The sequence below is a fragment of the Carcharhinus amblyrhynchos genome, chromosome 6 (genome assembly GCF_965287045.1).
Source record: "Carcharhinus amblyrhynchos chromosome 6, sCarAmb.v2.hapA, whole genome shotgun sequence".
Classification (NCBI taxonomy): Eukaryota; Metazoa; Chordata; class Chondrichthyes; order Carcharhiniformes; family Carcharhinidae; genus Carcharhinus; species Carcharhinus amblyrhynchos.
The window spans coordinates 87,421,092-87,445,189 of record NC_137329.1 but is presented as its reverse complement, the minus strand read 5'-3'; the positions used below and the strand labels follow the sequence as shown (position 1 = coordinate 87,445,189).

At 39.2% G+C, this 24,098-nt stretch overlaps 1 protein-coding gene across 3 annotated transcripts in view; it reads left to right on the top strand.

Moving 5' to 3' along the window:
* The window catches only part of atxn10 (ataxin 10), a 229,861-nt gene that overhangs the window by 54,376 nt on the left and 151,387 nt on the right, over positions 1-24,098 (top strand). For all 3 annotated transcript variants that reach the window (XM_080190882.1, XM_080190884.1, XM_080190883.1), the window contains 4 exons: positions 3,858-3,938; positions 6,591-6,762; positions 9,028-9,136; positions 14,890-15,059. In XM_080190882.1, the coding sequence (XP_080047008.1) occupies positions 3,858-3,938; positions 6,591-6,762; positions 9,028-9,136; positions 14,890-15,059 (532 nt within the window). The remainder of the gene's footprint in view (positions 1-3,857; positions 3,939-6,590; positions 6,763-9,027; positions 9,137-14,889; positions 15,060-24,098) is intronic.

The following is a 24,098-nucleotide window of genomic DNA, read 5'->3' as shown; positions in this document are numbered from 1 at the left end:
CATCATTTACCTGTGGTATCACAATGGCTTGTTCACTCAATGTTGTAGGACTGCTGTGGCTTACCTCCAAGCTCTTTGACCGTAGATTGCTTCTGCCCCACTGATCTGTGGACATAGTTAGGAAAACAAGACACAGCAATACCTGCCTCCCCCACTTACACTTAGCTCAACTCCCAAGCTCTCTCTGCAGCTAGCACTCTGCTCAGTAGCACCCTAGCCCTTGTTTTTATACTTCCTGCCTCTCCTGTTTCAGGAGCTAGTCTTAACAGTTTAGTTAGCTGACTGCCCCAATTAACTCACCAGGCTTGTCCCAGTAGGAGAACTTGTTTGCTTCTCATCCAATATGAGACTTTTTCTCCCTCACATTTGCAGGAGAATAATAGCCTATGATTGGATGAGCAGCTCCTTGCAGAAATCTTCAACTTCATTTACCCGCCTGACTAGAATTTTGAGCGATGACCCTGGGTGCGACATACAATGGCTTTGGGGGACCATGATCTGGCCCACAAGGGTGCTGTTTGGATAGGCTGGTTATTCCAGTTAGGATAGATAGAGGCATAAGGTTTGAGATTTTGCTTTACAAAGTTTTATTTTAATTTCTCTAATCATCTTTTGAAGTTTATTATCTTTATGCTTGTATGTGTTCCTTTAAACTTGTGTTCATAAGTGATCGTTGTTGTTTTCCTCCTGATCGGAACTGTGATTTTAGGATTAGATGGAGACATCTGTTCTGCAGCAAGGGCTCAGGTACAGAAGTTTCTGACCTGGCATATACTATGTTATAATGTTTTGGTCAACTTTATCCCATTGATTAATGTTGTACTCCAAGTTTTTTATTGCAAAGTTACAGTACAGAAAATTTAAACCCAAATCTTCAGCAAAGACCATCAGATGGCCACTCTTCTATGGGTGCTGTCTGGTATGTTGTCACATTGGAGGCCGGTTAGGTCAGGTCAAATTGAAGGGTGGAGAGGGGAGTTGGATGATTGGAGTTGGTCAGTTCAAGTTGAGTGTAGTCAGGGAAGAGTAGGTTAGTGGGTGCTAGTTAGGTTGGGTGATGAGAGTTAGTCAGGTTGATCAGTGGATGAAGGGGGTAGTTGAGGAATAGAGAGGCAAGCTGGGAGGGGTCAGTTAGACTAAGCTTTTTTCTGTTTAACATTTTCTGGACAACTGCACAGATAAGTAAGTTAGAACTGTCCAACGTCTCTGACTCTAACACAAAGTTCAAGACATTTTCGAAAGATCATAGGGAGCAGTGGAATTGCCAATCAGAAGTTTAAACTTCCTGGACAATTCCCACATAGTTCCTGTGTGGGACTTCTGATGGATCCCATTGCACATCTTCCAACAAGAATCACATGATTTATCAGCACAGAAGATGAGCTTTACTTGTCCAGCGTAGTTTTAAAAAAATGCTGACAATGAGAGGTTTACCCTCCACGTTCTCTTCATGAGCAAGGCTGACTGGGCAATCATCAACAGTGTCCGTTCTGGTGTACTGTAGACCCATTTAGCTATAGTATCAGGTTACTGACTCACATTATCTGAGCCACAACAGATCAGCCATGATCTTATTGAATGGCGGGGCAGGCTCGAAGGGCTAGATGGCCTACTCCTGCTCCTATTTCTTATGTTCTTATGTTCTTATTTGACTTGATTCTCAGTCTTCTACCAGCAGGCATGTCATGGTGGAGGTAACTCAGTCCTAAAAATCCCCAAGCAGGATTGTCGAGACGTAATCAGCATCAGTTTTGGAAGCATAAAAGTCATGAATGATACAGAATTGCCAGTTTCCTTTTATAAATTATTGGATAAATGTAGTTTGCTTTGCATGAACTAGTGCAGATCCAAATTGTGCAAGACTCTGGTGACTGAGTAATGGTGGTTTTCTGAACACAAAGAACTGTACTATATTTGTACAAGTAGTACATGGATACATTCACTGTACACACTTATTTCAACAAAAAGGTTATTTCCATACAATTGACTTGAATGCCATTACAAAATATCCATTTTACAAAGGTGCATTAACATTAAAACTATAATGTATTTTTGACCAGCAGCAGTGGTTTCCTGTTCCCATTTAATTGTTTAACAATGAAAAAGTGCCAAAAAGAGCACTTTGCAGCTGTATAATTAAGTGATTATATATTACAGTTACTATGGCAATAAATGGGTGTGAAGCTTCAGATTTATGCTTGGGGAGATTTTGTTCATTATTTAATAGCTTTTTTGAGTTTCTGATATGTGCATGTTTAGCTTTTATGATTAATTAGGTTTTGTTTTGATTGACTTATTGGAAAGATATAGTTAGGGTCGTGACAGTAGTTCTATCTTATCCTTGGACTTCAGATTAGAAATTGATATTAGAATCTTCTGAATTGGCCCCATTGGGAACTCAATAATCAGAGTGCACAGATTTAAAGAGACTGGCAAAAGAATCAGAGGTGACATAAGAAAAATCTTTTTTACACAGATCATGATTAGGATTTGGAATTTACTGCCTGGTAGAATGGTGGAAATGGATTCAATAGTATTTTTCAAAAGAGAATTTGATACCTACTTGAAGGAGTAAAAATTACAGGGTTCCCAAGAAAGAGCTGCAGAATGGGACTAACTCAATTTCAGTACAGAGGAGATGGTGCAGATGCAATAGGCCAAACAATCTCCTTTTATGCTGTACAATGTTAATTTGAAAGTAGTATAGTTCAGAAGCTAACAGTTTAACTGTTGTTTGATATTGACGTTTGTTGATATGAATTACCACCCAATTGCTATGTGCTACAATTATATGAACCTTTGACCTTAAACAGTATAGAGAAATTATGGTATATCTGAAATTAAAATGTAAACTTATCGTAGATTTACTTTACAAAATTGTAAATTTGCCTCCATTTATAACAAACAATCCTTAATTTTTGTGATGGATGTCAGTCAAAAATAATTTAAGGTGTCAAGAGTTGTAAATGACCTCGTGTTTTTGAGAGGTTTGAACAGACCTGAATCCAGGAACAGAGATGTTGTAGATACAAATGAAGCTACCTCAGGCCATGTACAATAATTAGTGAAATTACTATGATCAGCTGTTGTGCCATAAATAAAACCACTAAGTAGCATAACATTCATTCATCTAAACAAAGGAGTTGAAGCAAAGATAGATTTTTAAGGTGAAGTAAAATCTTTGGATTTAATTTTAAAATTCAAAAAGATTTAGCATCTATAAATTGCGAAAACCTAATTTCAGTAGTGATTATCTGAGTGGTGTGCAGCATTCGCTCTAAGCTGCATTCAGTCTTGTTAAATGCAGCAAACACAGGCCTGTGCACAGTTAAGAGAAATTAAAGGGGACTTTGAATGCAAGCCAGAGATATTTTAATATTATACACATGCAAAATGTCAATGATATAGATATAATAGGTAAAATCATCATAGTGCCAGACAACCATAGGTTATTTTCCCCTTTGAGGGCAGAACTGACGGTGGTGATTTGAACTGAGGATCACCACACCTCTCGCGAGGGACAAAGTTGAGAAGGCGGGAATAACCTCAGCCGGTACAGGAATTGAATCCATGCTGTTGGCGTTGTTCTTCATCATAACCAGCTTTCCAGCCAACTGAACTAATTAACTTCTGTATAATATCCGGTGAATAAATTACAAATATTTTATTTGGTTCCCTGTAAATTGTATTTGTTTCAAAAATATGAATTATGTGAACCAGAATTTTGTTTCAAATGACCTGAAAGGCATTAAATTTAATTGTGAGTGCTCTTTCTTGAACTATGCAACTATTGAAGAAAACAGTGCTGGCATATTAAAATTGTACAACTTAGCAGGATTTTGATGTTCTCTTTTTAGGTTCCTGATTGTAACAGGCCAATTCCTCAAATGTCCAGATTTAGTGGCTGCAATGTACACTAAATTGAACAATGAAGAAAGGTAGGATAAAAGTTTGGATAAAAATAAAATACTGCAGATGCTAGAAATCTGAAATAGAATTCTTCTCCTATTTGATGTATTGTACTTGCTGCTCCTGATGCAGTCGTCTCCATACTGGGGAGACTAAACACAGACCAGGTGACTGCTTTGTGGAACACCTCCACTGAGTCCACAAATATGCCCCAACCTCCTCATTGCTTGTAATTTTAACTCCCCATCTTGCTCTGTTGCCCACATGACCATCCCTTGGCTGCTGCAATGTTCTAGTAAAGGCCAACACAAACAGGAGGAACAACACTTCATCTTCCAATTAGGCACATTGTAGCTTTAAGGACTGAGCATTGAGTTCAACAACTTCAGGCTGCAAACTTTCTCCTCCATCTTCATCCCTTTTTTAGCCCAGATTTATTTTTTGTCCAAATCAACTTCCGCCATGGCACAGGGCCATCTGTCACTTGTTCTTCAGTTTTGTTTTCACTGAGCTTTGTTTTCCTACTAACACATTCTGCAATCTTAGCTTTTTGCCACTATCAGCGCCTTCTATATTCCTTCAGACTGCCATTAACATTTCCTTTGTCTTGTGTCTTAAACATATTTGTGCACTCTCTCCTAGATTTTACCCATCACTGATCTTCTATTTTGTTCCATTGGTTCATCCCCTCTTATACAGTATAAAATCTATCATATTTCTCCCGCTCTTTAGCTCTGAAGAAGACTCTCATTCACACAACATTGGCCAGAATTCTCTACCCATTCACGCCACCCACTGCTGTCAGGGAGAATTGGGAATTTGGCACTCAGCCAAATCTCCTTTCACTGCAGCAGGACCAGAGAATTCCAGCTTGTGGGCAAAGTCGAAAAATCTGGCCTGTTAAATCTGTTTCTCTCTCCACAGATATTGCCAGACCTATTGAGTTCATCTGGCATTTTCTATTTTTTTTAAGTTTGAACTGCTGCTCGTCAAATCTTTAGTCCTACCAATTCAAGCCTTGATCTTTCCAAACATGACTAATACTTCATTCTGCTTTTAAAAAAAGCTCAAATTCTAACAAGTCTGGATACTTTTCCCTGTTTACTGAAAAAGTCTACTTTTAAGTATCCTGGTTAGAGGTAATTTAGTGCCCCCAGAGGAACTTAGTGCTTGAGTCTAGTTGATCTTGGAAGCAATAATTCCATACCTCAGTTGCAGGGGCTGATTACCAATATTGGACAACTCACCTGTCACTATCTGTACATTATATTAGTGCAGAAATGCTACCTTTTCTTTTTGTTGTCTTTCTATATAAATTTAGAGTTTTGCCTATTGAACAATAATTATTGACTATTAAACTATGCAGGAGTAAATAGTGATTTACAACAGTTCAAAAGTTTGAATTCCCACACATTACATATGGGCACAGATATTCACCCTGTAAAATCATGTGCCTGTTTGGAGAGAACTAAGTAGAGCCTGTGCCACCAGAAGCGCTTCTAATGTGTCTGTGTCAGAAATTAGTGTTGGATGTCTGCTCAAAAGTGAAAGAATTTTTGCTTGGGCCTTTCCATGAAAGGATACTTCATTTATCCCCATCAACCTGCTCTAGTAATTTTTTTGGGGGTCTGTGGAGGTTGTACCCCAAAATAGAACCTCACAGAAACTAGAAGAGAAGCCAGAGTCTCTTAAGCAGAGGAGCAAAACAACAGACAAACTTGCCTATCCACCCTGAAATGATTTCCTTCACCATTAAAAAATGGTAAAATGCCACAGTAGAGTGAAGAAATTTTCCTTAATGATGCCGTTGTTTGACCTCTATTTTTTCAAATTATTATCATGTATTTTCCCTAAAAGTGGCCATTTTTTGTATGTTTTACATTGTGCCCTTGTTGCTCAAAAGTGACTACATTCTCAGATTCATAGAATCCTAAAATGTAGAAGGAGGCCATTTGGCCCATGGAGCCTGCACCGACCGCAATCCCACCCAGGCCCTATCCCCATACCCTATGCTTTTACCCTAGCTAGTCCACCTGACACTAGGGCAATTTAGCATGGCTAATCCATCTAACTCATACATCTTTGGAGTGTGGGAGGAAACCAGAGTACCTGGAGGAAATGCATGCAGACACAGAGGGAATGTGCGAACGCCACACAGACAATGACCCAAGGCCAGAATTGAATCTGAGTTCCTGGCACTGTGATGCAGTATTGCTAACCACTGTGCCACCTTGTTGCCCATGGCATGCTGGCACAGCATTTGACCAATATGTGCCAGCTTGGAGAGAAAAGCATACCTTGTCTATTAGCTGAATCCAATTCTGCCTCTTTCTCCTGGGTCAATGGGAGCAGTGGGAATCTGAAATGGCAAATATGGAAAAATACACATTTTTAAAAGGAACTACCTTTATGGATCTTGGCAGCAGCAAGGTAAATTTATATAATGAAACAAGGCTGCACATAAAAAGAGATTTTTATATTGCTGTAGATAAATTCTGTTGATGATAATATCCATATTAGGCACTGTAGACCAGAATATACTGTCATTATTTTTCTGATCGTGATCTTGCATGTTTCATCAACCTTAACATATAATTAATATTTTGCAGATTCTTTTTTGTATTGTGACTTTTCTGTCGGTATGCAAGTTATAGTTCTGATGTCATTAATCTTTGTTTCAGGATTATTTTATTGGATCTGATATCTGCAAAATTGAGTGAGGTACTAGAATCCCCAGCTGACAATAGTGAGTTGACTGCTGCTGTGAGAATTATGCAATTTCTGGCAGACTGTTTCCAAGAGAACTGCATGGCAGTATTAAAATTCACCTCTGCCACTAATGAAGAGGATGAGGTAGGCTGAGGAACTGTCATACTTTCACCAAATCAGGTTGAAAACAAAAGCTTTCATTTCATAGTGTTGATTACATTGTGTACAGAGCTTGAAAGAATTGACTATTTCACTCCTAGCTGAGGAAGATTTGGGGTGGGGAAGGCAGTGAGTAGTTTTGTTTGCTTATGGTTTGAACAAGTCATTTTTAGGTTTATTACAAGGATTTGTGGAATCAATTGATGTGATGAACTTAACATTTAGTCACAGTTAACAATTATTTTCATTGTTCATTGCCGAGTTACAACTATGACCGCTAGCGTTTTTTAAAAGCAAATATTGAACAATCCTATTGATCTTGTTAGAGGGATTTTTAAAATATTTGTTCTTAGGCTGTGGGTGATGCATGCAATACATTATTTATTGCACATTCTGAGATGTCCTGAAGGCATTAAGAGTCAACTACAAAGTTGGGAATGGATTCACATGGAGACCAGATTGGGTAGGGATGACAGATATCCTTCCCAGAAAATTTCCCAACCCAACAGCAATTCTAAGGTTTTCTGGTGTTGGCCCATAAATTACCAAAGCTTGCCATAGTGAAATTTAAATTCATGAACTTCAGATTCTTGGTCCAGTACCATAATCAGCAGACTACCATAATGTGGTGGAAAGGATACACATTTATTTTAAATAGTGTTATGCCCTAACTATGTTAGGGGTGTAGGTTTTTGCGCAAAAAGAAAACATGTGGTTTGTACACACAGATTCAAACTAAAACACAACAGGTTTTATTAAAAGAGATGTTCTCTGCACTGCACAGAATACCAAACTGGAAAGTAAAACAGTAGCCAGTGGCAATATCCTAATGACATCACCATCAAATCATGTGATCGGCTGTTAAAGCAACCAGCAACCCTTTCTAAATATATAGCAAATTGCAAGGCAGCATACCTCTGTTGACATAACAAATTATTTTGTTGAAAAGACTTAAATATTCCTGCCAAAATTAAACCTCAATGTTTAGTGAACCTTTAGTTATTCAGAGATGTATATCTTAATATTTTTAGGAGACTTAAAGTGCATCCATCTCACTCCTACTATTAATATTCTGCCCTGTTGTTCCACAATCCTTTGCATCACTCTCACACCACACAATTTGCTGCATTATAATTCCAGATCCATGCTTTAAATGCATTGGACCTTTAAGTTATTTGCAACATAATTTAATTTTCTGCAGTGCCAGAAACAGTTTTCTAGCCATCAATAACATTGAAAATTTGTTCTTGAAACTGCAGAACGGATTTGGAATCCTGGCATATCTTCAGTTTGAGGGAAATAAATTCTCAATTATATCAGAAGCTTCCTACCTCAGAGTTTCATTTTTTTCATGACGACAAAAGAAGTACATTTCGACAGTCCTCCCCCTACTCTGCTAGTATATTCCAAAAGCTGTCTTTCAGAAATTTATAGCCTGGTGTTTCAGATCTGCCCCTTGAAAGATAGTAATCTGAATGAGCTGAAACCAGAGCCTTCAACATAACTCATATCGTTCCATATTTGTCCCAATTTAGAAGGTTTGAAATGCAGTTCCATTCAGAGCAGAATGGGAAATGCTTCCCATTCTGCCCAGGATGACATGACTATTTTGTTTCTTGGACAACAGAGAATTGGGAAGTTTTTTTCTTAGCTTGTTTCCTTCACACTGATGACACCAATGAGGAAATGCATAAGACGCATACAAATCTGACAAATTGTTTCCAGATATTCTGGGACTATCTGTGGTTTTGAAAGCACTTGAGTTACCAGTCACTGTCTCTTCACAAAATGTAGAATAATGTAAGTGGATACTCTCTCCACAAACAAAAATTATTTAAGTCCACATGGATAAAAGTTATTTTTATTTATTTTCCCAACAATATATTTTAATTAAATCTTAAAGAAACAGAGCTGGTGGTTTACATTCCTTTTATTTTTGAATATGATTTATGTTTAACCATTCATCACAACTAATTGAAATTGGGTGTGTACATAGAACCAATGAATCATTTGGGGATATATGGATTCAATTTGAATTTAAAAGGCAGTTTTGCTGCAAAATTATTTTGAAAATTATAGTTCTAAAAACATGTTAAAAAAGATACTTTCATATTATAGGATACTTACTTAATTCTAAAATGATGGTTGTTAGTGATTTGGCTTTATTATCTTCAGGTCTGCTTATTTTCCATGTGTTTTTTCCAGGTGTTCCAACATGTAATTCATCCTTTTCATTTTGTTTTTATATAGGAGGCCCTCGTTGTGATCAGGCTCCTTGATATTCTTTGTGAAACAACCTCAAACCATGAAAAATTCAGTTATTTGCAGGACTCACCTGGGCTGATCGAGATTGCTGTTGGTAAGTGCAAAAGAAAGGTATACGTTGTATAATTGCAAGAAAGTGATGAGAAAATTACTGTTAGAAGAAAAAAACTCAATGAGTATGTTTCAGAACAAAAAAGAAAGAAAATGTTTAGTTAATCGTTCCTTGAGCAATTATTGCATTGTTGATTTTCAAAATAAAGTGCATGAGTTTATCAGTGGCTGCAATCCAATTTGTAAACCACAAGAGCAAACTACTATGGCACATGATACCTTTGGACAAGTATCGCAAAATATCTGTTGTAATCTTATTTGGGTTCAAACCTGTAAGTCATCTCACCTAAAGCTTTGCAGATATTAAGCGAATGATCCAGATGGCATCTACCCAAGCAAGTGAGACACTTGCAATATGCACCCTGAAAAAGAGAATGCTTTGTTTCATAGTGGTTATTGTGCCAATCCAGTGACCTGAAAACGTAAAAAGGGCAAAAGATTAACAGAGGAAATTGCAAAACAGTGTAATCTTGCTCTCCATATTTCAGTAATGTTTACTACTTTGGTGTAGCTACAAATTTAGCATTACCTAGATTGTCAATATTGGCTCCAATTTTAGCATTCAGATACCCAGGCTAATAAATAAATTAGGAATGAGAATCATTGAATAAAATTGAAAAATCATGACATAGTACCAGAAACTGAAATTTGACAACAGCTAGGTTAAGATTGGTGATGAAGAATTTCAGTTTATAAACTTGAATAGGAATAAATAGGACATTTTCAAAGGGCCCCAGTTATTTTTAACTGACATCAATAATTTGCAAGAAAGAAACAAAAGTAATATTTCCAATTTTGCCAGTGACATGAAACTTGGTGGGAAGGGGGTGGTCAGGAACATGTTAAGAGGCTTCAAGGTGATTTAGACAAGTTGAGAGTGGATGAATGTATGGCACGTGCAGTATAACCTAGATAAATGTGAAGTGAGCCACTTTGGACAGAGAAACATTGGCAGAGTAGTATTTAAATGGTGATAGTTTGCTTCTGCACTCCGGACCACAGATGATAAATGTTTGAAATGTTCAGTTTTGCCACAGTGGAAGCATTCCTTGATCCCTGCTGGGCAGTTATGTGACAATGCTGGATTTTTGCACCATAATGCAAGTATCCCAAAATGGCTACCAGTATGGATTTTCCCATCCGTTTGCCTGGTTAGGTGGGCTAACATGGAGGATGCTGTTGCCAGTAGGCCTACGCAGTCTACTGAGTCATGTGAAACCTCAGTGTTACACCAAATTATAGCCCCTTTGAATTCTGTAAGCTCAGCCTGGCTCATATATTGGACTGCTTGATCCAAAGTAAGATCATCTTTGTTCTGCAGAAAGTTGAAGAGATTTTCAACCCAGACACCCATGACTACGCGATCATGGATTCACTTATCCTATAGTACCCCACAGTTAGGAGAACTAGCTAGTCATTATTGTTTGTTAGAAATAATTCAATTGATTCCCCATGTCATTGCCATCACTGGTTAAAATGTGTTCATTCAATTGCTAAGTTTTGCTTAAATGTCAAAGGCTTTTAAGAATGGACTCAAAGACAATGTGTACTCCTGCACCCCATGCTTTAAGAGAATATAATGTGCGACTTGACCAACCACTGAAAGAAAGCAACTGAAGCTTTTAATCCTTCTCATGATGACCTGATGCTGCTTGCTGTCAAGTTATGGAAATGGTATTTCCACAACTCCCACTGCTGGCCTCTCAGCAAGTCTTCAATTCCAAAAGGAAGGGCAAGAGCAGGAATGACTTACCAGTATGGTCATTGTTACCTCTCCAGTATGCTGCCTCCTATTTTACGAGCTGCTATCAAAGTTTTTTTCACTCTGCGGTTCCTTTGGTAACCCCTGTGATTTTTTGACGTTGATATCTGTTCTGCTGCCACTGGGATGGCCCATATAAGTTGGACTCTTAGTATGGAACTTGATTCAGAGACTGTAGAACATACTCTTATATCTGTTTAACCCTTGTTTATTAGTACTATATCTAAACAGGTTGGCAGACGGTGTGTTGCCATTAGGTATGATTTCAAACACTCTCTCGAGAGTGGAAATCGTGCCTGACTGAAGACAGTGGTACATCATCTGTCACACATTTGCATACCCCATCTGTTAACCCTTTATTCTGCAGTATTACCGAATCTGGTTGAGGACGTGTGTTTACTCAGGTCCAAATATTCTGGAGAGGGTGCTATGCTGCTTTGATTGCCTAATAATTATCAATCAGAGTGTAAAAGGAACTGAGCTTTTCGGGCAAGAGCAATCACAATGAATGGTGAACTCAGCTTGTTCACAGCTGAAAGATCCCAATCAGTGTCATAGCACTGGAGGATGGATTTATGTAGAAGTGGCCAAACAGAATCCCTTTAGATAAAATTGAGGTATCACAAGTAGCAAATTAATGGGAGGATATTATACTTAACAATGGGAAAAAAATTCAGGGATGACTTTTGTTGACAAGCGCATTGAAAATATACGAGCAAAAACCTGGCAGATGGGATATAGTGTAGGAAAAAGTGAAGTTATGCATTTTGGTAGGAAGAATAAAGGAGCTGAATATTATTTAGGTGGAGAAGTGCTGCAGAAAACAGTTGTAAAGAGGGGCTGGGGGCCCTCATGCATCACAAAAAACTAGCATGCAGGCTCAGCAGGTTATAGGGAAGACAAATGGAATATTGACCTTTATTTCAAAGTTAACGGTGTATACCACACCTGGAATACTTGGTCCTCTTATCTACTGGCATAGGAGGCAGTTCAGAGAAGTTTCACTAGATTGAACCTGACATGGAGAAATTTTCTTACAAGGAGAGATTGGGTAGGTTGGGCCTGTACTCATTAGAGTTTGGAAGAATGAGAGGCGACCTTATTGAGACATCTCAAATTCTCAGAGGACTTGACAGGGTAGATGCTAAGAGGTGGTTTCCCCTTGTGGAAGAGTCCAGAGGGCTAATAAAGTGAGTACAGTTGGGTAAGTATTTAACATTTTTATCACTTATATTTTTTTCTGGGGTCTTTAATTTGTGGTTTATAGTTTGAAAGGGCTATATTCTGTAGTAACAAAGACTAGGGCAGAGGGACCCTAGTTAATTGATATTATTTGATTTTCAGTATATTACAAAAGGCTTAATTTAAAGGGTAAGTCATGGCAAGATAACTCAAAGCCATGGTATACTCCTCCTGCTCCAAGTGGGAAGTTGGAACATTTCCAGTGCCTGGGTCCAGCGTGTGTTCAGGAAGTGTCTCCAGCTGCAACTCTTGGAAGCCCAAATTTCAGAGCTGGAGCGGCAGCTGGGGACACTGTAAAGCATTTGCAAGGCGGCGAGTATTGTGGAAAGCACAAATAGAGAGATGCTCACACGGAAGACAGCGCAAGAAAATTAGGCGGGCAGTACAGGAATCCCCAGTGGCCATTCCTCTGAATAAAACATACCACTTTGGATACTGTTGGGGGAAGGGCCCTCTTAGGGAAAACATAATGTGGAGATGCCAGCATTGGATGTAGAATGGGAAAGCAGCAAACAGTAAATGAGTTGCACTATGTTTAGCTCTGCTGCACAAGTGTGGGAACACAATTGTTACAGGAGATTCAATTGTAAGGGGAATAGATAGGCAATTATGTGACTACAAACAAGACTCCGGGATGATATGTTGCCTCACTGGTGCTAGGAGATTCTAGAGGGGGAAGGTAACAGCCAATGGTCGTGATGCACATTGGTACAAACGACGTAGGTAAAATAAGGGATGAGGTCCTAAAAGTAGAGTATAGGGAGTTAGGAAGTAAATTAAAAGGTAAGACCTCAAAAGTAGTGATCTCAGAATTACGACCAGTGTCACCTGTTAGTCAGAGCAGAAATATGAGGATGTAGCAGATGAATAGAATGGTAGAATCCCTACAGTGCAGAGGGAGGCCGTTTAGCCCATTGAGCCTGCACCGAGAAAAATCCCACCCAGGGCCTATCCGAGTAACCCTCCATATTTACCCTTCAAATCCTCCTGACACTATGGCCGGAACTCTACCATCTCATTTGCCACGGAATCGGCATGGGCGCAGGTCCGATAATGGAAATCTCCATTGATCTTAGATGAAAATTTCCAGTCTCACCCAAGCGATGCAGTAAAATCTCACCATAATGGTCAGTTTAGCATGGCCAAACAACCTAACCCACACATCTTTGGCCTGTGGGTGGAAACTGGAGCACGCTGAGGAAACCCACTTTTATGTGGCTGAATATTGACTGAAAAATAGCTAATGTGAAAATGTGGCTGAAAAGATGCTGTAAGGAGAACAATTTTAAAATAGCAGGATATGGGAAACCTATGCAAGGGATTAGAAGAGGGGGAAATAAGGGTAAAAACAAAATACAGAAAGGGCAATAAGAAAAGTGATAGGCAGAGAAATCAAGGGCCAGAATCAAACAGGGCTGCAGTAAAAAAAAAAGTGAATGGGGAAGGAATGTTAAAAAGCCAAGCCTTAGGGTCTTGTGCCTTAATGAGTGCAGTATTTGCAATAAAGTGGATGAATTAACCAAGCAAATAGACCTAAATGGATATGTTATAGTCAGAATTATGAAGACATGGCTACAGAGTGACCAGAGATGGGACCTGAATATTTAGGGGTATTCAGATCTGTCATGATCTCATTGAATAACAGAGCAGCTTTGATGGGCCGAATGACCTACTTCTGCTCCGAGCATTGCTGTTTAAGATTTTAATGCTCCAAATATAGAGGGGGGATAGCAAATGAATTACTTGCATTTACATAGCTTCTTTCATTATATTCCCTTGCCCTCAGCAAGTCCCAAAACATTATAGGAAGTGAAGTACTTTTCAAGTGCAGTACAAGTCATAGTGTAAGAAATGCAGTGGCCAAGTTACACACAGCAAGCTTCCATAAACAGTAAAGGGATGATGACCATGATGCTTTCATGATGTTGCTTGTGGGATAAAAACGGCAACAACGCTGGGGGAGTTCCACTTGCCTCAACTTCCTTGTGAAATCGGGCAAAATATTTGCATGAAGGATGAGAAGATTTTTTGCATTTAATTCAGGATTAGTTTTTCAAACAGTATATTGCTGATCTAATAAGGAAGGAAGCACTGCTTGGCCTTGTCTCAATAATGAAACTGAACAAGTATGTAACAAAGCAAAGAAGGGATATGAGACCTCTGGCTGGTAAAAATAGGGAAAATCCCAAGATAAGTATATCAATGGAAGAGGGATAATCAGGAAAAGAGTAGGGCCCATTAGGGACCAAGGGGGCAATTTGTGGGTGGAGTCAGATGACATAGGTAGAGTATTGAATGAGTATTTTACACCCATCTTCATCCAAGAGAATTAGAGCAATGGTACAGAATTCAGGGAGAAACTGAGCTCTTAAGCAAATTGACGGAAGGACAAGGTATTGGAAGTGTTGGCAGCCTTAAAAGTTGGTAAATCTCCAGGACCGAATGAATTGTGCCCTAGGCCACTGTCGGAGGAGATTGCAGGGGCTCTGACCCAAATTTTTAATTCCTCTCTGGCCACAAAGGAGGCGCCAGCAATATTTAGGACTTATCTGGATAGGCGTGAGCAGACAGGGCCTAGAAGGATACAGTTGGTTGGTCTAGATAGAACAATGTGATCAGCACAGGCTTGCGAGGCTGAAGGGCCTGTTCCATATTTAAGATGGATCATATTAGTGCAAAGGTGTTAGGTATATTAATTTATACTTTTTCTTGAATATCACATTCTATTTCAGAACTTTTGTATCAAACCCACCTTGCTGGAAAACAAAGCAGAAATATCTTCAGTACATCTCAATCTTTATCATTTACTCGTCACAGTACCCATCCTGCTGTTGGTTTTAAAGCTCATTTAATCCATCTGATTGGGAATCTTTGTTACAATAACAATGAAAACCAAGACAAGGTGAGCATTTTTTTTTATTTATAGAAAATTGACAGTGTTACTGAAGCGTACCAAAAACATTTCCAATCTAAGGGGGACATTGCTGCTATTAATTTTATTCTTAAAAAGCTACAAACCATTGTATTGATCACCTGAAAAGATGTACTGTAAATGTATTATAAAGTGAGCTGAACTATTAAGGATTAATGTAAAGTTTAATCCTCCAATTGGAAAAAGATAGTGCTTCTGGAAACTGAAGTGTTAAAACAATATAGATAGGATCAAACTATTTGAATACACCAAAGTTAGCAACTATGAAAACACCTTGGTTATTCCAGAAGCTAGCCATAATCGCTCACACCCTAACTGAACAATATTGTCTCTGAAATGCTGATGCCTCAAAAGTCCATTGTCAGGTTGGTTTTGCAGCTCTATTTTTCCAGGCAAATAGTTGCAGTAATACTAACTGATGCAGAACTGGAAATTCCTTGGTTCAAGCTTCAACTGTATGTTGATCATAGTTCAACTACTACAATTGGTCTTGGTGCTACTGAGAGGATGGGGAGAAAAACTAAACCAGGATTCCTATTCTCAATGACTGTCCAGTTACTTTTGGCAGAAAATCAATGTCATGAGGACAGCATAGGCCATGCAAAGGCATCTGAAGTGCTTTTTTGCCTAAAATAGAAACTGCAACATGAAAATTTAGTATTTCTAAATCAAATACATGACAGATTGCTATATCTCTGGTAGAATGCATAATTTACATATGTAATAAATTGGCGTTCAAATAGAAAAAAAATTAAACTAGTCGTAACTGAATTATTGTGGTTTTAATCTTTTTTATTTAAAAAAATATTCTTGGTGTTTCCAATATATGCATATTGAGGTGTTTGTACTAATAGCTTTTCAAACTGTTTTTAACCTAAGACTATAATTCAGAAAAAATAAAACTAAAACAGTTTGTAATCATTGTTTTGACACCTCAGAAATTATAATTTAAAATTATAGCTATGAAATCATTTCGTACCTCTGCTTTTAAAAAAACTCTCTCAATTTTATATGTGAAATATAACCTGATATAACTGGAAATATTTTGCAAAAGGCTTCCTGCATTTTGTGTGTGTGTTCTGTGGAGTAATCTTGTTTTGCCGTAAAGTTCTCCTTTAAAAAACTGCTTTTACATTGACACATTGTTTTCTTCACCAGTATTATTAAGGACTGTAGCAACAATAAAGCTTGCATTGGTAAACCCTTTCAATGTAGTAAAATGTTGGTAGACACTTCAAAGGACGGTTAGCGAACAAAATTTGACATCAAGCCACAAAGGAAAGAGAGAATTGGAAGGGCAGTGAGGTTTAGGGGGGGAAATTCAGAGCAACTATCTTCAGTAAAGATATGGTCAGCAAAGGAAAGAGGCAGTAAAATCTGGGATGAGAAAGAGACCAGAATTGGAAGACCACAATGATTTCAGAGTTGTAAATTGTTGATTGTTTCTGAGATTGGATGGGGCAAGGCCTTCGCACACAAGTTTAAGAATTTTAACTTGGAGACTTGGCAGGACTGGGAGCCAATGTAAGTCAGAATGAGTAAAAGGATGTTGGGTAAATGGGACTTGAGATGAGTTTACACTCCACTGATCTGGTATGTGGTTACATGCTTATGTTAAATCATGGTCCTCAATTCTGAATTCTGTCAGTGTTATTTTTAAATCAGGATATGTTTTCAATAGGGGCACCTGTACATTCTAACATCAGGCAACTGTCACCAGTGATATCACACACTGAAGAGTAGCTCTGTCATTACTAGATAATTCTAAAATTCATATTTGCTGAAGTGGTGGTTTATCTGCCAGTCACAATTTATGTCAGTAATGTAACAAAGGCACTCTAACTCAGTATTAGACAAAGTCCATGTTGTAAATGGTTTCCTCTCAGTTAAAATGTAGGTATTGCTTTTGGAAAATGTGACTGAGCAGCCTGGGACTGAAAAACTCCCAATGATAGTATGGCTGCAGTGTTATCACAAATGCATTGTTTTATTTAATACCAGACAGATTTTTACAACTATAATTGGAAAAGATTTCCACTGGTTGCTAAAACTAGTCTGTTCTTTTTGTTTTACATATTTTTTAAACTTCTGACATTTAAAAGACTTGAGTATTATCCTTTGAAAGCTGGTAAAATGGTTGGCATTTTGATATCATGAATACTGCAATTGGAGATCACTATCATGAAAACTCTGGATGAAACTAATTTGATTGGATTGAGAAAACAATCAAATTTCATGAGATTGAAAATTGGAATGAAAAGCAAAAAGCGGCAGAAATAGGTCGCGTTGAGAATGAACGAGGTAACTGATGGAAGATGTGTCAAAAGAAGTATACATTAGAAAAGTAATGCAGCAGCAAAAAATGAATGAAATAGTTGTCAGCGGGTAGCCAACCTAGAGTGCAATAATATTAAACTTGTTCTAGCTATGCCGCTTTCAGCTTAAACTATCTATATTGCAGGTGTAATAGAAATCTTATTAAAAATATCCTTCAGTAAATGGTTTGCATAATGCTGGACTGGGCTGGTTGGGCTGAATGGCTGTATGTTCTGTGTACTTCCATATAGTGTACTTTGCTCAAACTTGTTTGCTGTCTGGTTCTGAAACACATAACTGTCTTTCAAAGAAATTGTTGACAAGATAGAACATGATTCCAATTCAACTCTACCTTAACTGTAATTGGATTGAGGTTTGCACTGGGTGCATGAATTCATGAATTGAGTTGTCATACATGTGCTGGTTTATGAAATTTCAGTGACTGTTTAACCTGGAATCCTGAGTGCAGCTATTTGAAACCGTATTGTGTCATATTTTGAAACAAAATTGAGTTCTGAGCAAAACAACGTTTGGTTCTAAGTATGGATCCTAAATTTTGTTGTAAGAATATAAGTGGTGAATGTTCAAAGTAAATTGAATATTTACTGCAATTTAACCAAACAGACCCAGCCCTTCTTACCTGCAGTATTTTACAAGTAAGCAAGGTCAGCTGAACTGTTATTCCTTTTAGAACATAGAACACTACAGCACAAACAGGCCCTTCGGCCCACGAGTTGCGCCGATCACATCAACACCTACCAACCTACAGACCTATCTATAACCCTTAATCTCATTAAACCCCATATACTCATCCAGAAGTCTTTTAAAAGACCCCAGCGAGTTCGCCTCCACCACCACTGACGGCAGCCGATTCCATTCACTCACCACCCTCTGAGTGAAAAACTTACCCCTAACATCACTTCTGAACTTCCCTCCCTGCACCTTAAATCTGTGTCCTCTCGTAGCAACCATTTCAACCCGGGGAAATAGAGTCCACCCTATCTATTCCGCTCAACATTTTGTAAACTTCTATCAGGTCGCCTCTCAACCTTTGTCTCTCCAGGGAAAAGAGTCCCAGCTCCCTCAACCTAACTTCATAAGGCATTTTCATCCCATTAATTTTCTTCACTTGACCTGGGTATTTCGTATGCTGTATCATGAAACTTGATTGGGAATTACATGTTCCTTCTCACTGAGATGCAGGCAGAGAGGTGAGTGAAATTTTACACTTGGTTGCAAAAACGCTACTGGTTACGAATGTAGAAGAGAGCAAATTGGATAGATTTTTAATTAACAACTGCCTAACAACTTTGGTTTCTGATTCTTGGAGTGCAGCTAAAGAGAAATGTCTTTGGTAAAGTTTTGAAAGAAAAGTGATAACAAGGGATTGTTTTAGGAGCTTGAATTCAGGGGCCTGATGGTGAAATGGTCTTGGAGAAATGAGAGAGTAAGTGGCAATAAGGGACTGGAGTAGGTTGTGGGAATTTTTTTTAATGATATGAAATGAGAAAAAGAAAGTGGAAAGTGCTTCCCTTTTTGTTAATACTTTCCACATCTTCAGAAGTTCTTCACGGCCAAAATAGTATTTTAAAAGTCTACTCATTGACTGATGTTTTGATCAACATGGACATTGTCAGGAAGTGGGAGGAAAAAAAGAGATGCTGACTCTGATCATGGTGGGGTAGGGAGGGTGGGATGGGGAAGAGTTATATTTAATCTGATTGGAGTGCCCTTTAAAAATGGCACCCTGATCTCTGTGCAGCTGAGCTTTCCTGGCGTATTTAGGTTTCCCCCTCATCATCATGTTGAGAAACACGGCCACCTGTTTTTTTTTTATGGACAAATGCCAGAAGATCTGGAGAGAAAATCTGTCTGTTTCTCTGGAGAGAATCACACTGGTTCAGTCAGAACCTGACACTTTGCCATTTATTTTAAGATTCTGCCCTTAGCTGTTAAGGGGAGATAGAAAAGTCCAAGGAAAAGTTTGCCAAGAAGTCATAAGCAGAGCCTATTTAAAGGTAGAGAGAGAGCGAGAGATGATAGTCAGCTAAGCATCCAGACAATACCTTGCAGGGCTGAAAGCTTGAAGCTAGGATGATTTGAAGCTGGAAAGGTAGCCTGAATTATCTGAGCAGGAGTTGATTCTTTTTATTGAAACCATCAAACCAGTGACCCCAGAGCATTACCAGTTCAGTGATCTATATCACTGGGCCAAAGGAGGAAGCCTCTGAGCAGAAGTCAAAGGCAAATTTAAAGTCAACGACCTGAAACAAATTAATAGGTGACAGTCAGAAGTTAGAGAGGTGTGGTTGGTCAGGCACTGATGACTGGAAGGTGGGAAACAAGCTTACTCATGGAAAACACTTCTGCAGTTAAAATTTCTTAGTGTCCTTCACTACTTTTTTCTCTTTCCCACACAAATTAAATGTTTTACTTCATAACATGATGATTTGTTTGGTTATTTTTCTAATTTCTTGGCATAAGTTTCAAGATTTCAATTTTCAATCTTCTTGGTCTCAACATTCTGAATTTGAATTTTGCTATATTTTCTGAATTCAACTGCCTGAGCCATGTGTAATATATATAAATTCTGGTGCCTTCATTGTCTGTGAAATGTTTCTTTTTCTTAGACAGTTCCTCGGATTTGAGGGTCAATTGCTTCTATGTTAAAAACGAATTCTCAGGTGATTGAGGATTTCAATACATCTTTGTCACAGGTGGGACAGACAATTGTTGTAGGAGCGGGTGGGTGGGATGCCTAGGTTGCCACACACTCCTTTCACTGTCGATGCTTGGCATCACCTTACTCATGGTGATAAAACTTGAAGTGTTCAGCTTCTTCCTGGATGCTTTTCATCCAGTTTGGGCAGTGTGGGGCCAGGGATTTCCAGGTGTCAGTGGCGATGTTGCATTTCAGGAGGCTTTGAGTGTGATCTCTGCCCTCCTGGGGGCTTATTTGCAATGTTGAAGCTTTGCTTAGAGGGCTTGTTTCAGGGTCTTGTGTCGAGCATGCGGACAATATGGCTCACCCAGTAGAGCTGATCAAATCTTCGATGCTTGAGATATTGGTGCGCCTAAGCTGCTAATCATGTTGTAGATCATGTGAAGGCACCACTGATGGTACCTTTCCAGGGTTTTGAGGTGCCTGCTGTACATAGGCCATATCTCAGTGCCATTTAGAGGGCAGCTATCATGACTGCTCTTTAGACCATGAGCTTGGTACCAAATCTAGGCTGGTATTCTCCCAAAAAGTGCCAAATCCTGGCAGTGCCAATGTCCCTACTGACCCTGCCCCCCCCAAACCTGACAGCTCTGATTGCTGTCCACCCTTCCTGTATCACTGATCCTGAATGCAGAGTGGCAGCCACAGATTTTGCCTGCCCCCTTTGCACTGCCAAGGTGCCCCCTTTGCATTGCCACTTTGCCCCCTTGGGCAGTGCTGGTGGCCAGGCTGGCAGTGCCCAGGGGGCACCCCCTTACTCCTGACCTCCTGGGCAACCTTCAGTCCAATGGGGTCAGGCTGCCAGCTGCCCATTAGTGGAAAGCTGTTGTAAGCTCAGCTGGAGTGAAACACTCCTGGCGTGGGGAGGGGGAGGCTAGCAGGCTTGGAGACTTCAGTACTGGGCCCGCTAATGGTAATTAAATTTGACTTAAAATATTTTAAACAACTCCACACCAATTTCCGGCAGCTGGAGACGTGTAGATGCCATGTGAACCTTGTTGTCCATGTCTGTCCTTTTTGACAGGATGGAAAGTGGTCTACGTTGTCCAAGACCTCATTGTGAATTTTGATAACCGGGGGAGATTGGTAGAAGACCTCTCCATTCTTGGTCAGCAGTGAGATGAGACCTTGCATGCTTGGACCGTAGGTTGCCTTGATAGTGCTAGAGAAACCATGTGCATCATGGTTGTTGGCTAATTGCTGGATTTCCTGTGCTTTCTTCAGCCACCATGTGTTCTTTAGGTCACGGTTTTTTGCTGGACCTCGGCCTTTAGCCATCTGCAGAACTGCTTTCTTGCTATTGAGATGGGTTGCTGTTTCAGGTTCAGAAAAGCCTTGTGCTTACAGCTTATTAGTTCCTGGTTCTGTTTGTGATTCTTATCAAACCAATCTTTCCTGATTAAGTGACCAAGCACCTCTTCACAGGTGCTCATTATGGATGCTTTGAGGGCAGACCAGGTGCTGTGAACGCTCTGCATCTGTGGGTTACTGGCAGTCACCAGGTTGGCAGTGAGGCACTGGCTGAATAGGACTCTATCAGGTTTTTTGAGTACCTCAGCGTTGATGTTCCTGCATTGTTTCTGTTGCTGTCGTTCCTTTGGGACTACATTGATGTTGATCACAGAGCAAATTGGACAGTGGGCTGTCCAGCAATCATCAATGTCAAGAACCACTTGATATTACCTGCGAGAACACCTCAATGTGAGACACCAGCAATTTATTGTGGTGTGAGAAATCATGTGAAACCACTCATAAGAATCAGCAACCCAGTTGTGGTGTATCAATTACTAAAGTCTATTTGTTAAATGAAAGAAAAGACAAAAACACAGAAGCAGCACTATAATTCTCCCAAACACACAAACACCAGAGTAATACACTTAGTTTTATCTCGAAATCACCCCTTGTTCCAAACATATCCCTGATCGCTTGAATTCAGTAAAACTTGCCCATTCCCCAAATAACATCCTCCTTCAACAAATCTATAAGCCACATCAGCTATAATTACCACACAATGCCAGGAGAATGATCCAGGCTGAGAAGCCTCTTTGCTTGATTCAGTGATGATAGGTAAACTTTATGAAGGTATCTGCATTAACTTAGCTGTAAGACTTTACATTGGACCTCTGCTGGTAGCTGGCTTGCTATTAGATGTTATTCTGACCTCCCTGTGAGATGTTAAACTGCCCTGTCAGGAGGAGTGTTGCCATGAGAATTTGTATTTGTCACTTTTGACAGAACATGGTAGTGTTTGTGATAAGACTGTGTTCAGGGGTGGGGTACCATTGGATTTCCCTATCCCATCTCCCACAGGTCTGTGTCATTTCCAGCTCTGGTGTCGAAGTCAGCAAGGAGGATCAGCTTGTTGCTCATTGGGGCAGGACAAGGATTGTTTAAGCCTAGAGTAAAATTCCTCCTTGGATTCCTCTGTAGCTTTCAGTGTTGGGGCATATACACTGAGATTGTAGTGCACTGGTTCTAGGCCAGGGTGAGCTGAAGCGTCATGAGATGTACATTTATCCCATAACGGGTCTCTGGAACATCCAACTAAGTTGTTTTTAATGGCCAAACCAACCTTGTGGAGGTGGCAGTCTCCTTCTGGTTTACCTTACCAGAAGAAGGTGTAACCATTAGCTTTCTCCTCGAACTGACCAGCTTGAAATTCTCTATTACCTTAATCGGGGTGGGGGGTGGGGATAGCTATTGATCATGAAATGCTAAAGTGTTTGATTTGTTATTGGATGGTTCATTTGGTTTGCTGTTTTTCCTGTGGCACTTCCACTATAAATCCTACCAGCTTGCAAAGCATTGGTTCTTGGCAAACAACATAGTACTTTTGAAAAATTAAATGATGGAAAAAGCAGCATCACTGTATGATTGTGGGAATGAAGACCGTCAGCTGTTTAAAATTGGACATCTGACTTAAATTATACTTGGAAGTAAACCATACATTTGTACTAGGCAAAACAGCCTCTCTTAGTATCAAGGGATAACAGCAAAATTTCAGAAAAAATTCTAAAGCTGTTTGGTCATTGAGGAAAGTTTCCTCCTGTGTACTGATTTACCAATGTGGCCTGCATTGATTACGCATTGGCTGAGACCTTTTTGCTGTTTTCAGTCCACATCTTGAATGCACAGCAGTATTTCTGGGAAATCTGTGAGATGAACTTACAGAAAGGGAATTTTAAAATGAGGAAAAATCATAAGAAGAAAGTTTAATTCACAGAATGCAAAGATCAAGTTATTCAAGAACACATTTTGACCATAATTCTACAAATGTTGTTCATAAGCTTGGTTAATGTTCAATTAATTTTAGCACTTCATTCTATTCTCCTGAAGGATGTAAGTGGATCCTTAAATTTTCAGGGCTAATAAAATTGTTTTCTCTGCCCCAACTCTGAAGATGTTTTATGACCCCTTCAATCCAAGTCATGGGATATTGTAATAAAAACAGAAAATGCTAGAAATACTCAGTGGTCAAGCAACACTTGTGGAGAGAGAAACAAGAGTTGACGTTTCGAAACAATAGCCTTTCATTTCAATGAGAGATATAACAGTTTTGACCAAGTAAAAAGGGGAGAGGAAACTCAATGATAGATTGGAAGACAAGCAATTAATTGATGAAAGGGTTGTGATGCAAGGTCAAATGGAATGGTAATGGGATAATTAAAGAAACAAAAGATCTGTGCAGAGGAGGATGATTGACAGAATGATAAACAGATATGTACAAAAGCAAAAACAAAGTAAAATCGAAACCTGAAAAGAAAATTGAATAGGGCAGAGGTTACATCTAAAATTGGTTAAACTCACGTTGAGATTGGAAGACTGTAATGTGTCCAATGGAACAATGAAGTACTCTTCCTTGTGTTCTGTTGAGCTTCAACACATTGCAGAAGACCAAGATAGAAAAGTCAGCATAAGAGCAAGATAAGGAATTAAAACAAAAGGCAACCAGATGCTCGGCAGCATGCTCA